At 35.6% G+C, this 17,319-nt stretch overlaps 2 protein-coding genes and 1 pseudogene across 2 annotated transcripts; 2 read left to right on the forward strand and 1 right to left on the reverse strand.

Moving 5' to 3' along the window:
• Positions 1-2,330: 2,330 nt before the first annotated feature.
• LOC113293936 (F-box/kelch-repeat protein At3g06240-like) lies at positions 2,331-3,320 on the reverse strand. The gene has a single exon (XM_026542377.1). The coding sequence runs from the start codon at positions 3,318-3,320 to the stop codon at positions 2,331-2,333; it is 990 nt and encodes a 329-aa protein (XP_026398162.1).
• Positions 3,321-5,670: 2,350 nt separating this feature from the next.
• Positions 5,671-6,719, forward strand: LOC113293937 (annotated as a pseudogene).
• A 5,534-nt stretch (positions 6,720-12,253) lies between these two features.
• LOC113293938 lies at positions 12,254-14,606 on the forward strand. The gene is made up of 7 exons (XM_026542378.1): positions 12,254-12,439; positions 12,729-12,815; positions 13,000-13,158; positions 13,254-13,418; positions 13,800-13,853; positions 13,952-14,098; positions 14,239-14,606. The coding sequence occupies exons 1-7, from the start codon at positions 12,254-12,256 to the stop codon at positions 14,590-14,592; spliced, it is 1,152 nt and encodes a 383-aa protein (XP_026398163.1). The 3' UTR covers positions 14,593-14,606.
• Positions 14,607-17,319: the final 2,713 nt, after the last annotated feature.

Here is a 17,319-nt window from a genome sequence, read left to right on the forward strand (position 1 = left end):
GCCACTTCCATGTCTGATCTTCCAGTCTCATATTCAGACACAATGACCTTCCAATCATGAGACTTATCTTGTAGAATCTTTTCTGTGAGCGTGAAACTCTAACTAAAAGTCTTCCACTTGGGTCATGAACTGTTAGATAATCTTGTCGCATTCTAACATCATATCCAACTTTTGTAGCTTCTCCTAAACTTAGAATGTTGCTTTGTAAGTTTGGGATGAAGTAGATGTTTGTGACAAGCTTCTGTTCTCCGTTCTTGCTCTGAAATAGAATTGATCCTTTCCCTTCAATTTCTACAGAAGATCCATCCCCAAACTTCACTTGTCCTTTGATTTTCTCATTGATTTCAGAAAAGTAGTGTCTCTTACCAGTCATGTGATTGCTGACTCCGTTATCTAAATACCAGATTCCTTCTTCTCCATCCTTTGATTCGTAGTTCTTTGGTATTAGTTTTCCTTTGTTTAAGAATACAACTTCGTGCATGAAAAGAGTTGTATCAGATTCCCTTATTTCATTCTTGTTTGCTTCTTCCATCTTTTGTATTCTTTCAGGGAATACAGAAGAGAAGTGTCCTGGTTTATCACATCTGTAAAAAATAATGTTTGATCTATCCTTCTTTTCTTTCCCTTGGTTTTGATCATTCTGACTTGTTGTTCTGTCTTGTGAGTTAAACCTTCCTCCCCTTCCTCTAGTTCTGTTTACTCTACCACCTCTTCCACGACCTCTTCCTCTTGTCGCAAAGTTTTGTTGGTAAGAGTTTGTGTACAAGAGTTTTCCTTGAGTTTCTCCATTGTTTTCTTCATCAAGGATTCTCTCTTCATATGCTTTCAATCTTCCAATTATATCTTCATAGCTAGTGTTCTTTAAATCTAAGACTTGTTCTAGAGAAGCTATGATATGAATATACTTGGATCTTGGTAAACTATTGAGAAACTTCTTTACCAGTTTATCTTCATCAATGGATTGTCCAAGTGACGCAGCTTTTGAGGCTATCTCTGATAGCTTTCCTGCAAAGCTATCAATAGTATCAGTGTCTTTCATCTTCACTCTTTCAAATTCAGACATTAAGGCTTGCAGATGGGCTTCTTTAACTCGATCAGCTCCGAGATTACGCCTTTATTGCATCCCAAATTTTCTTTGAAGTTTCCTGTTCACCAACTTGTAGAACAAGACATTCTGGTATTGCTTGAAAGAGTAATCCAATGGAAACATTGTTTTTGTATGGGTCCAATGTACCAGGATCAATTGTTTCCCAAACTTTGTAAATTTTCATCAGTACCTTCATTCTCATGGCCCATACTGTGTAGTTTGTGGCATTGAGGATTGGAACTTGTATTGATGGTGGCATGAACTGTTTTACACCCACAATGGTGGTTTTGTTTTCTATGGCTCAGAAACAAGCTCTGATACCAATTAATGGCAACTGCAAGATGAAACTTAGCTTATATAAAGACAACTCTCTTTATTGATGTTTAGAAAATCTCTCAAAACTAAACACAAGCTCTAATCTTGCTCATATGATCAACCACAACTTTGGTGATCATATATATATAGAACTATGAATTCCTTTTCCTTTTCCTAGTCCTATTATCTTATTACATGTCTTTCCTTTTCTTAGAACTAGATAATTTCTAATTCTCTTAGGATTACATCAATTGCCTTTTCTTATCCACCAACTTGTTAGAGATTATCTTAGGCTTAATGTTGAAGTTTAACCAACACTGGGAAAGATGGGATTGCTCCTCAAATGGCTAGTGGTAGTAAACTGGATGATTTTCCCAATCATGTTGGTTATTATGCAGCTCTTAATTATACAAATGAGGTCGAGGGAGATTGGATACCTGTTGAAAAAGGTCCAATTTCAATTTATTGTAAAAGGTCTTACGATGCAAGTTGGAAATATTCTGAAGACCACGCCCTTATGTATGGAGGACCTGGCGGCCCTTGTGCTTGACTGGTGAAAGCTGCTGGTGTGCAAATAAAGGCATTTATATGATCCATTTATATAGCTTTCTTCAATTGTTGTTTTTGTCTTAAATTGTAGGAGTATATTTGTATTCCAAATGAGATAGAGCACCCATAAAACCAGAGTAAACTAACGGCAAATAAAAACTCCCTTCGATTAAGTGGCAAAATGCCCCAAAATGGACTCTAAGGTTGTGAAAATGTACCCATAAAACCAGATTAAACTAACGGCAAATAAAAACTCCCTTCGATTAAGTGGCAAAATGCCCCAAAATGGACTCTAAGGTTGTGAAAATGGACCCATAAAACCAGAGTAAACTAACGGCAAATAAAAACTCCCTTCAATTTTTCAGTCATATCACTTACCTTAGTTAAGAGAAAATGGACTAACCATATCATCATTGTATGATATATTTAGGCTTCCAGTTATCTGAGAATTCAGCATCAGTGTTCTGTATCTTTCATTGTTTGGGTCATATAAAACGAACCCTTGATCGACAAACAATAAAATTTCATTATTCTTGAAACTCCATAGTAACTCCACATTCCTGCTGCTAATTATACTCTCCTGGGTAATGGAGAGGCTTTTAATCCAAGATTCTGTCACTCCATATTGTTGCATCGTCCATACATCAACCTGGATATGAAAAACATGTAAAACCAAACATAGGAAACCTCCCAATACTCCTAACTTCACACAAAACGTATCTACTTCCAAAGGTTCTTGTAGATTTGGCATTGGATCTTCTGAAAGTGCTGCAACCAAATCGAAGTTCTCATACACAACATCAAAACAGATTAGTACGATACTGGAGTCTTGTTCAGACTCTCCAGTGAGATACGCAAGCCAATGAATAGCTCCATTAAAGAACACTCCTTCACCATCTTGTTCATGATTAATAATACGGTATGGTATGCTTTGACAGCACTTCCATGAATTTAATTTTAATGAATAAACGTCAACAATAGAACACTCTGAAGCCTGGTCATAAACAACCCTTAGCAATTTATAATCGCCAGTCTTGTAACAATAACAAAAACCATATCCATCAACATCATCGTTGTTTACCTGTCGCTGTGGTGCCGCGGGTATGTTCTTGTAAGATTTCGTTAACATATTCCAAATATAAAATTCTTCTTCTTCGTCGCAACTACTACTACATGTAATACAATGTACGGTACGTAACCATACCAACCCATTACATGATGACAAAAACTCAAGTTTAGCTAAATTTATAAATATAGAAGGGCAATCCATCATCCTATACAAAAAATCATTCCATGATTCACATTCCAACGTTGTTTCTGATGATGTTGTTGACAATGGCAATAAAGATGACACTGACATATAATCCATCGTATAGCTTTTGTTGTCTTTAGCCTCGGAAAATAAAACTCTAGTACCGTTTCTTATGTTACTAAGCTCATGTTGCATATTTTGGAAACTAGGGCTATCAAATAGTGCACAAAAAGACTTACTCACGCACCTGAATCGCAAAAGAGACCTCCTTGGTAGCCTTAAGAAGATTTCCTGGAGAATTTCTTCGGGAAAATGATTTGACATTGTTGCCTTTTTGTTCTTCTTCAAGAGGAGGAGGAAGAAGTAAAAAATAGGGTTTTCGAAGAAACTTGTAAAACCCTAACAAAGAAAAGACTTATAAATAAAAGTACTGCTTAACTTTCTAGGTAATGCCTGGTTGGCCCTCTCTATTTAATACTTTGCCACCCGCACCCGTAGGTTTGGATCGTTTGGTTAATTCAGAACACAAGCCTGAACCACATGAGTCTTTTCTTGATAATGCCTCCACAATTTGCAACGAAACTGAAGATGCCAACGAAAGACTCATGTGGTTCACGCCTGTCTTCTGAATTAACTAAACGATCCAAACCTACGGGTACGGCTTGTGCTCTGAATTAACCAAAAGAAAAGACTCATGCCAACAAATTGACTATTGGACCATGCATTATTTGATGGTTCACATTTGTTAAATTTTCAACCATCTCCTCTATCAAGGGATGAATATCGTGCCTTATATTTTTCCTTTATGGATAGCGCGCTGCACGCGTCTTCTTCTGACTGTCAAATCAAACTTGGGAAAGAAAACCTCCTTTGAACTCTTCAGTTCCGACGGATCCGTCAAGCAACTGTATCTTCTTTATAGCATTCATATCATCATGGGATAATCCTGCCATCCGCATTAACATCAGACCTTTCTCATCCTCAAATTCTCAGGATAAGCGACTGGATCTCTGTTAGAATCATAGGTGACGAGGAGGGTCAAGAGGAAGGTAGGTGAGGACGAACATGAGGGTAATATGTTCGTCACCCGTCGTGGTCTGAACTTTGCATCATAAGTTTTTGATTGGCCAAGAGCAAACACCCTTTGGATGACGTGCAGGTTCTCTCTCTATCTTTTTCAGTATTTTGTGATTCTTAGTTTGTTGAAATCTGGCTTTATGTCTCCCTCGTTAAATAATGGCCAGATTATTTTTCTATGTATGTCCTATATAGTAGTTGTAAGCTTCTGTTCTCAAGTTTTCTTGAGACAACTAAATATTGAACCACAAGTAGAAAAAGCTTAATTATAGTAGTATCTACATACAGTATTAAGGGAGGGTTTACCATTTACGGAACAAGGTTTACCATTAACACCCCCAAGATATACAATACGCTCAGCCTGATTACCACCCTCTACGGTAGTACTATGAAATTTGTTAGCTTTAAATGAACAAGAACCCAAAGGCACAAGTAACAATCACCTTGATCGGTCATAGACTTTCTGTCCGCGGCTCTTGTATGGCAAAAAACGGTTCTTTTGTCTATGTTCTTAGGGCATAAATAATGTGCTGTTGTTACGTACAAAGGCTACCAAAATTAAATTTTAGTACTTTCAACTGCCTAAATTCCCTAAATTAAATTTCGAAAATTGAACCGCTCAAGCAAGAAAATTGATGAGGTAAAAGGTAATGATCTCGATGATATAGTTAAGCAGAGGTGGTTAGTTGTTGCATGGAGAAATGAGGGTTGCATGAATTGATTGGGAACTACTGAACAGTCATTTCAGTAATTAAGATGACTGGAGGTGTAATCAAATGGGACAGTCTCTTTGACTACCTATAGTCTTTGAAAGGGCATACTGGAATAGAAACTACGGTGAAGATACTTAACCTTCTCGTGCTGTCTTTTCATTACCATTTTTTCTGGATGTTATGACTCTGACAGTCATCTTATTTGATGATTAGTAACAATGAAGGTGAACTGTGTTTGTTCACTGGTCCCAAGTTCCAACCAGGCAACTGTTTTCGATCTGGTGTTAGAGCTGGTTAAAGTACATATCAGTCCCACAGCAAAATTATGGTTGGAGCTGCTTAAAGTATATATCAGTTCCACAGCATAATTATGGTCCATATGTACAGATATTTAATTCTTTCAATGCCTACGTCCCCATTTTGAACAACTTCCTTGAAATAATACCTACACAACCTTTGTATAAATAGTATAAGCTAAGATTTCTACAGCTATTTGAAACATGCATCAACCAAAAATGAATGGTTAAAAATATCAATATGTGGACTTTTTTTTTGAGCAGTCCATAAACTATTTTAGAGGTTGTAGGGTCCCGTATGCTTAGAATATTTTAGAAGTTGACATGTATATGAAACAAGTTTTATCAGTAAAAGACTTAAACTTCTCATCAAGCATTGTAATGGAGGAACTTAAACTAAAAGGTTCAATCTATGATGAAGAACAACATGAAGAAGAAACAGAACCGGTTTAGCCAACTGGGCAATATTATAATAGCAAAGCCCTTTGTATTAGCATTCTTGCTGTTTTAGAATCTGAAGTTCCTATTGATGATTCTTCAGCTTTACATTTACTCAAGAGTGTCTTTCTCCCTATTCACCTACGTTTCTCCTCCATCATGGTATGTGTGTCCGTGTATTTGTACTTGTCTGTGTCTATGTATGTTTTATGAATTTGATTCACTAATATTATTAGCAACTAATTAATTAGTGTTGAGTTCATTAGGTCACAGATGAAAATGGAGGGAAATACTGGAAGAAGGTTAACATTAAACTTGAAGATCACCTCAACGTTCCTGTTATCCCGAATGGCTTGTCGGTGGAATCTCACGAGGAATACTTTCAAGAATACTTAACCCAATTAGCTTTGGAACAATTACCACAGTGTAGGCCGTTATGGGAGATTCATATTTTCAAATATCCAACAAGAAATGCAGCTGGAACAATCATTTTCAAGCTTCATCATGCCCTAGGCGATGGATACTCGCTCATGGGAGCATTTATTAGTTGCTTGCAAAGAACAGATGATCCTTCTATGCCACTAACTTTTCCGACGATTCGTTCACCTGGCTGCATGAAAAAGTGTAACAATGTTCTTGGGCTTTTTCTCGCTTTTCATGAATACTGTAAAAGATTTCGCATGGAGTCTTGCGAAGAGTAGTGTTTTGGAGGATGATGTCACCCCTATTAGATCAGGTACTTTTGGATCTGAGTTTAAACCCGTATCAATAACTACCGTTACATTCTCCCTTGATGAAATCAAGCAAATCAAAGCAAAGCTTGGCGGGGTAACCAAGTTCTTCTACAACAAAATGATTTTTACAATAGGCAAGCTTATCATCTTATCCAATTTTCTTCTTCTTTGCAGACAATTACTGATGTGATTGCCAGTATCATATTTTATGGAACTAGACAATACATGGAAGCATCAAGCAAGGATTATTTTCAATAATCCTAAATTCCTCTTCTTGTTTTTCAATCCCCCTGCTTCAAATTCTCATTTTCTTTAATGAAATGGCTTAAATCTTCCGATAATCCTTCTTCAAAGCCTCATTTTTCTAGTGAAATGCCTTATTTCTGGAACCTGAGTAACTGATCGAAGCTTCATTTCCGAATAAAACAAAATGTCGATTATTTATAATTATAACTTTTTTTTTACTGATTCCCTCATGTATACTCAATTGTATGCATATATATATGGCTTTCTTTCTAATTCATACAGGTTCAAAATACCGTCCACACCAAAGAAGATCTCTTTTGCATCTTTGTTGACATCCTTTTCCCCTATATCCATGTTTCAGTTTACTTCTCGATAAGTGACCTCATCCCTTGTTGTGATTGTAATATACAGCCATCCGAACTCCGTATTCTCTTTTCTTTTTCATTGAATAGAATTCTGAATGCACTAACTACAGTATTTCCAGTAAATGAACTTTAAATAGGTTGTTACCAAGTGTTTAGCACGGGACTCTCTCTTTGTAAAATCCTTTCATTCACCTGCTCACGCTTGCAGAACATTTATGGTTATTCATCAACTATCGATTTTTCTAAATAAGGAAAACAACTAAAAGAAAATTCTATGGATATGCAGTAAAGAATCAAACCACTTCACAATAAAAAAATATCTTGTGCTATTATTTCAAACCATGTAGTTATTTTCATGATGGTGATCATGATCTCTAATTTAGACAGAAGTCCGGGTAGCATATTCTGGATCAATCCAAGTTATCGTGGGGACTGACTAAGGTTAAGAGCACACTTCTTTATATCTGACATCTAGTTTAGATGCTTTCTATTTTAGTTATACCATTTTTCAAGTGTCTTTAGTATGCAACTTTTACATGTCAACAAAATAGTCAAGGAAAATGTGTACGTACCAAGTAGATTCTTGATTTAGTTGATTTTCACACTGGTATCGTTTGCCGTAGATCTGTTCAACATTTGGTACCGAGCGTGCAAATAAAATCTTCAGTTATCGTTTGCTTGTTTTCTCTTTATTATGACAACAATTATTATATATTTCAATGGATTATGGAACTGTCCTTCTAATATGCCCATGATGAAAAGATGCAATCTTATTTGGAAGAATTATAACGTTTCAGGTAAGCCAACTCTTGGCCTCTGGTCATGTATCTTTATAACAGTTGAAAAATCACCATCGAAGAAATGTGTCGCTTCATAAAGGTGATGTGACTCTTAGATTTTTTTTTTTTAAAGGATGCATTGTTTCATTTTTTTTTTTGATCGGTAAATAAAGATGCATTGTTTTCATTTTTTTTTCATTTTTTTGTTTTAAAGGATGCATTGTTTCATTAAACAGTTGTGTAACTTGAGTTGCTTAGATTGCAAAGTGGCTATTGATGACATGGAAATAACGTGTAAAGTAAATATGATGTGGCTTCACCACAAATCAAAACGATTGTGGTGATGCCATGTGGTCTTTTTTGGGGTCTCTTATTATAAAGAGAGATAATCTATACTACTTTGTTGGTTTATTGACCAATCTTTACTGTGAAAACATCAGTCGGGTAAGTATTTGCAGCAAAATTCATGCAATTTTTGAGCTTCCTACGTAGTATAAGGGACACTTTTTGGTTCTTACTTTTGGGAATTTGTTGTTAGGGTTTTGATATCTTGTGCATCCAAACACAAGATAAGAACCAACAATCTAATTAGGCTCTCTAGTTAACAAAATTGCTTCATACATAAAGTTGAAGCTGTTTTTTAATATACATCCATGATTTCATAGACTTACATTTACTTCATCTAGATTATGGCATCAGGGTGATCAGCCTTTGGAATTCCCAAAGGCTATTATGTTTTTTAATTATTGTTAGTATGTTTGTACAATTTCATCAGGAATCCTGTTTTAATCGGCCGGTTCTGCTCCGTTGGCACAAAAACTATTAGAGCCGGATAAGGTTTTTAACAATTTCGATTCAGGTTGCTTATCGGATCCGCTCCACTATATACGGTTTTGATGTATTCCGTCAGATTTAGCTTTAGGCCACTAAAACCCCAAGTTAAGGTTTTATAAGTGAAAGATTCTCAGTTCAACTTGTCGGTGAACCTCAGCCTCTTCACGGTTTCGATGGAGAATTTTAGTTGTCTTCCATTAGTATTACATTAGACATTGTCACCCTCTTTCCTACTGAATCTATTTTCAGAGTGCAAATTAGTATTCAAATCATGGAAAAATCTAATTCAACATCCATCGGTTTGTCGGATGCACTCAAATCGACTCCATCATTATACTGATCTTGGAAAGTTGAGTTTTCCTGCCTTGGCTATGGATCAACAACTCCACTATTTTGAATATCTTGAGAACCATAAGCCACCCATTGATGGAATTAAATTAGAAGGATCAAATTAACTTCTCCATTTGAGAATGATTATGCATTTATTGTCTTTGTCGGTTCGATTAATGGTTTGATATGTCTTAGTGATATGGAGGGAAATAGATTTTTCATTTGTAGCCCCATGACAAAAGAAATGTGTTATTCTTCCTAAAGGTAAAAGTAAAACTAGTTCTGGTCATTGTGGTTATTGGTCTAGCGGATTTGGTTGCCTTCCTTCAACGGATGAATACAAAGTTGTCATATTGTATAAAGACCCCTAGTATTTAGAAGCCATTGTTTATACACTTGGTAACGGCATTGGATGGACTAATGTTGCAAAATTTGATTCTATGGTTCCTAATATTTACAATAGAGATTAAAGTGATTACAACAGACCAAGTGAGTTTTTGAACGAAGCTCTTTATTCGGGTGCAGGATGGAAGAGGGTTGATTATGGTCTTCAATTTGGTTAATGAAAACTTCGGTGAAGAGCTTCCACAACCTGCTGCTTCGCTTGGCAGTGGAATACAGTTGAAATTAGGGTTTGGGTATTTGATCTGTACCGAGAGCAATTACAGCAGAGAAGGAACATCTTATAACGCATGGCTGTATAAAACAGGAATAATAATATTGACATAAAAGAACTGTATCATTCATCGGTTTGGACTTATGAATTTAGACTTCCCAAAGGACAACCATTAGGAAGGGTGGCGATAGTTTAAGCTACAGTACTTGTTTTCTCCGTTTTTATGATCCAAAAGTATCAACCTCGGAAACAATTGGGACAGAAAAATACACGGATTTTTTTAAGCTGAGGACGCTGAAAGTGGAGATTAGCCGATGAAGCAGTTTAAGTAAGATGGGATTCTTAAAATTTAATGCTTATAACTGGTAATCTCACAAACTCGAAGCAATATGTTTGTCATTTTATGTGTTCTACATAAGTTGTCGTAGAATATATTGAGTTTTTACACTAAAATAGCTTAAGCCTTACAAATGAAGAATAGTTTGACACTAACAAATTCATGAACACAGATAGAATGCCAACTCTTTGGAAGCATAATGAAACTAACTACTACTCCCTCCGTTCCATTTTAGATGATATTTTTAGGATTTTCATGCAGATTAAGAAATGGAGAGATATATGAAGATTTTCCATCTATGCCCTTAAAAAAAGTCTTCAAGCATTAATTGCTATTAGTGTATTTAAAAATAAACTTATAGTTCCAAGGAAAAATATTATGGTGTAGTTGGTAGTTTTATGGAAAAATAGGAAAACCTTCAAGTATTGTGGAACAAAAAAATAATCCTAAAACATCATCTAAAATGAAACGGAGGGAGTATATGAGTGCTGAATGGTTCATATTTTATTATAAATCAGCGCTTTGTCTCTTGTGCTCCCAACATGCAACAACATTCTTTTACCAGTCGAGATCCTCAGAAGAATGAAAATCCTCTCTGACATTCTCAAGCCACAGATAGTTTCGTGAAGAGAAATATTTTTTTTGTTGCTCCGCAAAGAAGGAACGATGAATTAAAAGAATGAAAGTAGACAAGAAACCAACTAGCCAAGGAGGCTAGAGAAAGAAAATGAAACCCTTACAAGCTGAAAACAAACAGAGGAACCCCAGACAAACAACCCAACAACAAAAGCTAACTCAATGTGAGTTTAAAAAGAATTGTTCCCAACCCAAACTAACATTAGAAGTGATAATTCCCTTGAAACAGTCAAGGCTTTTCGACCAGTTAAACGCATCAATTTTGATGTCGCGAATAACTTCATGAAGTTTGAAAGTTTTACCATTAAAAGCTATAGCGTTGCGAGCTTTCCAAAGACCCCATGAAATTGCTGCCGGAAGACGTTTCCAAAGTTGATTTCCTTGGATAGAAAGAGGATAACTTTTCCAACCCACGACAGTCTCTCTAATAGTATTGGGCATAACATGAATACCCCATGGCAGGGATGAAGTAATTCCAAACACGAGAAGCTGACCGGCACTGTAACAATTCTATTAACTCGTCTGCAATCCTTCTGGGTTGTACTCTCTTGCCATGGCTAAGAATCACCAACTATACTATTTTGAATACAATGAGAACAGTGAGATATCCATTAAGGTAGAAGGATCAATCCAACATCTCCATTTAACGATATTATACTTTGGTTTGTTCATTTAATGGTTTGATATGTCTTCATGAATTGCCAGATAGTTTTTGTGCAAGTAACCCATGACAGGAGAGTATGTTATTCTTCTTCAACCTATCAAAAGGTCTGGTCAGTATATAAAAAGGTGGACTGGATTTGGTTACCTTCCTTCAACCAACGAGTACAAAGTTGTACTATTGCAACAGCTACAGAAAGAACCCAGTACACTCTTGGCAGTCGCAATACTGGAGATTTTATGAACGACTATTTAACGAATGAATATCGTTTTGTTGTTTTCTAGGAATGAAAATAGATTTATAATAGATTTTCACTTATGATGGATCATTAGAAAATGTGAAAAGCATTTTCAAAGTAGAAATATGTGCTACTGATTTTCACTTATGTCGTTTATGAAAATAGAATGTCGAAAATAAAGATACATACGTCTTTGTTACTTATTGGGAAACTAAGTTAGCATTTTCTGTTATTTATTTCTACTGATTTTTTTTTAATGAATTTATTTCTATAGATTATCATACTTTTCTTTAGGAATTTCTTTTACCATGGATGTGATTTGTGTCGCATACATAAAATTTAGAGATACCTGAAAAGTGAATGAGGTTTATTGAAGCCACTTGAAGTCAGGTTTTGCTTTTTCCAAAAAAAAAAACGTTGGTATAACCATCCCGATAGAATCAGAGAATTGAGAACAATTTCTTTTCTTCCATATCATCTCACGAGCAATGAATGAAACGAGGTGATTAATAGGCAAAAAACCTAGCCCGGACATTAAGTGGGCATTAAAAATCTTATTATCATATAATATAAAATTAAATATACTCACAAATGCCATGTCTAAATATGAAAGAGTATCAAATCTTAATAATAATGGAGTATCAAAACTTCATTATATTTCCAAGTATACACGAAGTCTGTCCGAGTCTTCCTCCATCTACAATTTCATTTTGTAATTAACGATTCTGCTCTCTGGTCAGAACTATTTACATGGCTCCATTTTCTGGTCTTAAGATTACTAGCTTCGTACCACTTGTGGTGGGATTGTTTTGGGCATATCATGTAGTTATACAAGTAGGAGGAAGGGATATTGCTAGTAGGTTAACCGAGGAAGAGAATTTGGAGGTGGAAAGACAACTCCAGATGCTAAACAAACCACCTATCAAAACAATACATGTATATATTCGGTCCAATATATGTTTCTTTTCATGATGTTATCAGTCCTAGATTTTGCTATCTTGATTTTGGTCGGTAAAGAATAGTATTTAAGATTAAAAGAACGCCCAATAAAAAGAAAAAAGGTTATCCTGAATGTGAGGCCTGCTGATCTATGCCGAAATGATTTACGGGGAAATCTATTATTTCCACATGGATGCGTATACCCAGTTATATATATATGTGGAAATCTACGGAACAATAAAATGATACTAATGATTTTACTATTTTGCTTGTTATGGTATATTAGACTCGTTGGGGCGTCATCTATGATTGCATTGAATTCCACAAGCAACCTGCATTTGATAATCCATTGCTGAAGAGACATTCAATCCCGGTAATGCTTTTGTCTCTCCTTCTGTAAAATTTTTGTTGTGCTTACTCCATGTTAGGTAGCTTTTTGGTTAATATAGACGGATGCATTTATCGATTGATTTCATTTTGTCGCGTTTAATATTTAGGTAATATATTTTGTGATCCTAATTTATGGACATGGTCTAATGGTTGAGTTTTACTTTCAGAAGAAAGTTGAAACTGCACATACAAGCCCAAAGGAAACATTAATGAGTCGAATTGAAGGATGCCCAAAGGGAACAGTTCCTATTCGTAGGACAACTAAAGAAGATCTTATGAGAGCCAAATATTTATCTTCCACTTCCAACGCCCCAGGCGATGAATATGTATGTAAAATAGCTCTAATTGTATTTGCAATTTAAATTTTTAGTGTATAATATTTTGGTAAACTATCTTTTTTATGCTGCTTGCTGGTTTTCAGAGAGCAGGTAGTACTCTTCAAACATCAGACCAAAAAATCTTTGGAGCCACTGGAGTCGTAAATGTGTGGCATCCCAAAGTAAATCCGGACCAATTTAGCGGAGCTGAAATTGCAATAAAAGCAGGCCCGGAAGGGCAGACTAATGAAATCAGATTTGGATGGACAGTGAGTATTATTTTCTCTTTTTTTTTTCGGTTTACTGTTAAATAACAATAATTACCGTCACTTTAGAATGTTATTAAAAGAGTAAACCATTGCACTTCACTAGCTTTTACATCTAAAGTAACGTCCCTACCTGTCTTTGCGTTGCTTCTAAATGTCTCTTGCATCTCTCTTTTTCTATAACAACCATATTAGGGCGTTTGCCACAAATACATATATCCGTGTGATTAATTAAACAGTTCTGTATCATGAATCCCATTTTCCGCATTCCCAGTAAGTAGGGTGCAAAGATATCCTACTTTTCATTTGCAAGTTTCTTCTAAAAACAACTATTTTTGTTTCATGATCTGTGTTCTTGTAATTTATTTGACTTACATCTATCAGGTAAATCCACAATTATATGGGGATGATCTGACTTCAACTTTTTCGTACTGGACTGTAAGTTTTTGATAGTAAACCTTACAGCATTTATCTTTTTGGTCAGTTTTTGACTTGGAAAATTTATGAATATGGTAATTTTTTGTTTTTCTTATCAGGGTGATGGTGGGCATAATACAGGATGTTACAATACTTTTTGCTCCGGATTTGTACAAGTTGACCAACATTATACCCCTGCTATGGCCATTGATAACATGTCAACTATTGGAGGCACCCAGTATATACTTATATCAAGTATTATTCGGGTATGTAACGAAACATTAAAGCATTTATTTACCTTTGACTCCCTCCTAGTAACAGTTATCTAATAATAAGCCTTACCATTTGTTGCACCAATGGCCTAACCACCCTATGTTTTAAGTAATATGTGCATGTTGCATTACAGGAACGTGAAACAGGGCACTGGTGGTTGATGCTTGAAAACAAGATTCAAATTGGTTACTGGCCAAGAGAACTATTCCCTCATTTTGAATCTGGTGCCGAGTATATTTACTGGGGTGGTCACGTAAAGTCTGGACAAGACGGGATGCCAGAAATGGCTAGTGGTAACAGACCAGATAGGTTTACCAATCACACTGGCTATTTTGAACAACTTGAATATAAAGACAAGGACGACCGTTGGGTACCTTATCCCAAGATTCAGTCTATAGTTGATTGTAAAGGGTCTTATGATTCATTTTGGGATGATGAACACGCCATCCTTCACTTTGGAGGACCTGGTGGTGGCACTTGTAATTGAGCGGCGAACATTGTTTCTGGGCAAATAAAAGTTGTTGCAAGACAAAAATAAGAAAGTGGAAATTATATAAATACCCCTCATTTTCATGGATTTCACAACTACCCTTATCCATCAATAATTATACCCCTCATCTTCTAAAATGTAATCCATTTAATTTTGAATTATATAAATACCCTTTCAATATTAGTAAAAATTTAGATGAAAATCATTTCATTTATTATCTCACATGCTGGAAGTGGTGGTGGTGGTGATGCCGGCGATGGAGGTGGTGGTGCCCCCAGATTTGGGATCAACTTTTGTTGTTGATACCAGATTTGGATCAACTTTTGTTGTTGATACCAGTTTTTGGTGTCAACTTGGGTTGTTGACACGTAATCTTGACCTAACTAATTTCCGAGTTTCAATTTTTGTAAAAACTTGGGTTGTTGACATCACATATGATATCAACTTCGGTTGTTGACACCAAAATTTGGTGTGAACTTCGGTTGTTGATACAAAAATCTAGACTCAACTTATTTATAAAATTTCAATTTTGTTATCAACTTGGCAACAATGGTGGTGGGTTTGGAGGAGATGGTGGCCGCAATTGCGGTGGTGGCGGTGACGATGAGTTGTGGTGGAGTTGTGATGGTGGAATGTTGGTGATGGTTGTGAAGTGGTGGTGGTGGTGGTAGTGATGGTTGTGGAGTGGTGGTGGTGGTGAATTGCCGTCGGTGGAGTTGGAGGCGGTGGAGGAGTGATCCAGAAAGAAAATTATTGCTTTTTGAAATAAAAAAAAAAAATTGTATAATAGGTTATTAAAATAGTTTATTTTTAAGAGGCTTTATATAGAAAAGGAGGGGTATATTTATAACGTGATAGGGGTATTTTTGAAGGTTCTAACACTAAGGGTATTTAATTAATATACTCGAAAAGAAAGGCATTATATGGCCGAGTCAAGTCTCTTTCCTCGTTTAATTCATATTTTGTATCTCTCAACTGAGACAAAGCACCATAAATAATAATTATATTAGTTATGTTTAATGAACTCAATCTCTTTTGCAGACCAAGTGTAGTGGAAAATATCGCACAATCAATAGATACGGACGACAAGCATTTAGCAATGTTGTACAATCACATTGTTTAGCTGACTCAATGTATCTGATTGAGTTGAATCGGTTTGACTCAGAATCGGCTCACTGAGCCAAGACCAGACCTGACCAAAGTTGATTCAGTGAATCTTGACTGAGTTGAATCGTTTGACTAAGTTCGACCAGTTGACTTGAATTTGACCTGGACTTAGATGTTGACTGTTAATAGACCCCGTTGACTGTCAGTTGACCAATTGACCAGGCCGTGTTTAGTGTACTTGGGCTTAGAGTTAGCTTTATTAGTTTGACATTTTGGATCCCTTATGGTCCGGATTGACCTTAGGCTTCTTCTACAAAGTTGTAGACAGTCATAAAACCTATTTAATGGACTATAAACCAACTCAATTCAATTAGTAAACCTTAGATATGCTAAAGATAGAGAATAAAAAGGTGTAGAAGAACCATTAGATAGAACTACATGATTTTTGTATGAGCTATTTTGGCTGGATTCTTAGAGTTCTTGTGTGATTAACATTTAGTCTATTAACAACGATCGATTCAAAGGATGAACCAGTTAGGCTTTGCTTGTCATTAAAAGAGGTGGGAATTTACATTTAGATTTTTGTGATTATTGTTGTTTTCTTTGACAGTAGTTTATGTTTATCAAATTCATGCAAATCTGGTTGTGCTTTCAATGCATTGTTTAATTTAAATTCTAAAAGTTTTGTTATTTATTTTAATCTTTCTATTGTTTGGAAAGGAATTGTAATGCCTTGTTTGTCTTCATGAATTGTTTGGGAAATAAGAATTTTCATTCGAATGCTTGGAAAATAAGATTTTCGATCTGTGGTATATAGGATATTGCTCCTTCTTTTGTACCTACTTACTTTCAACTTTTATGCACATGGCTAGGGCAATACAACGAAATATTATTATTGAGTGTGGTTAGCACAAATATTATACATTGTTTGACGAATGAGATAGTTCTATATACTCTGTGAATTGGTTGTCTTTTAATGTTTAGGAAAAACATGTATTTTTTTTTCAAATCATTTCAGTGATTACTTGAAAGTTAAATGTTATTCCTACTGGGCACCCCTTTTTGGGATGATGTGCTCACCCATTCCCACCTTCAGTTTCAGAGACAGATCAGAGTTGCGCAACGAAAGCTTCAAGGGTTGAATTCGTTAGTTGGTTAGCTTCTGCTATGTTTACTATGTTGTATATTTTATTTCTAAACTAAGTGACTATTGTTATGTATCACTCGAGAGGAGTTTTTGTATATACGTTTCAGAGTGGGGCTAGTTCTTGGGTTAAGTTTTTAGCAGATTTCTTAATTGGATGCTTAAGGATGTGATTTAGATCATTAGTGTCTCTTTATTTAGTTAATCTCTTAGACTCGTCAGCTTCTAGCTTTGGGGGCGCTACAAGTTGGTATCAGAGCTCACTATTAGATTTTATATGGGAGACAATAGATAATAGCCAGTGCCAGATAGATTGTTAGACTAGTTTAGAACTGGGTTGGGTTGTGAGATAAAGCTTAATCACTAAAAGCTATCAATAGTTAAAAGATTTATATGATTGATTGATTTGTTTGTTTGGTTGTTTTTTTATGTAATGAAGTAAAAATTGTAGGGAACACCAATAACTTTAGTGA

The sequence above is a fragment of the Papaver somniferum genome, chromosome 7 (assembly GCF_003573695.1).
Source record: "Papaver somniferum cultivar HN1 chromosome 7, ASM357369v1, whole genome shotgun sequence".
NCBI classification, from domain to species: Eukaryota; Viridiplantae; Streptophyta; class Magnoliopsida; order Ranunculales; family Papaveraceae; genus Papaver; species Papaver somniferum.

What these genes read in the sequence shown, in the direction of transcription:
- LOC113293936 (XM_026542377.1), bottom strand. Translation starts at nt 3,320, where the DNA reads ATGGATTATATGTCAGTGTCATCTTTATTGCCATTGTCAACAACATCA.
- LOC113293938 (XM_026542378.1), top strand. Translation starts at nt 12,254, where the DNA reads ATGGCTCCATTTTCTGGTCTTAAGATTACTAGCTTCGTACCACTTGTG. An exon ending in CACCTATCAAAACAATACAT is followed by an intron (nt 12,440 to 12,728) that starts GTATATATTCGG and finishes ATGGTATATTAG; the next exon opens with ACTCGTTGGGGCGTCATCTA. An exon ending in CAACTTTTTCGTACTGGACT is followed by an intron (nt 13,854 to 13,951) that starts GTAAGTTTTTGA and finishes TTTTCTTATCAG; the next exon opens with GGTGATGGTGGGCATAATAC.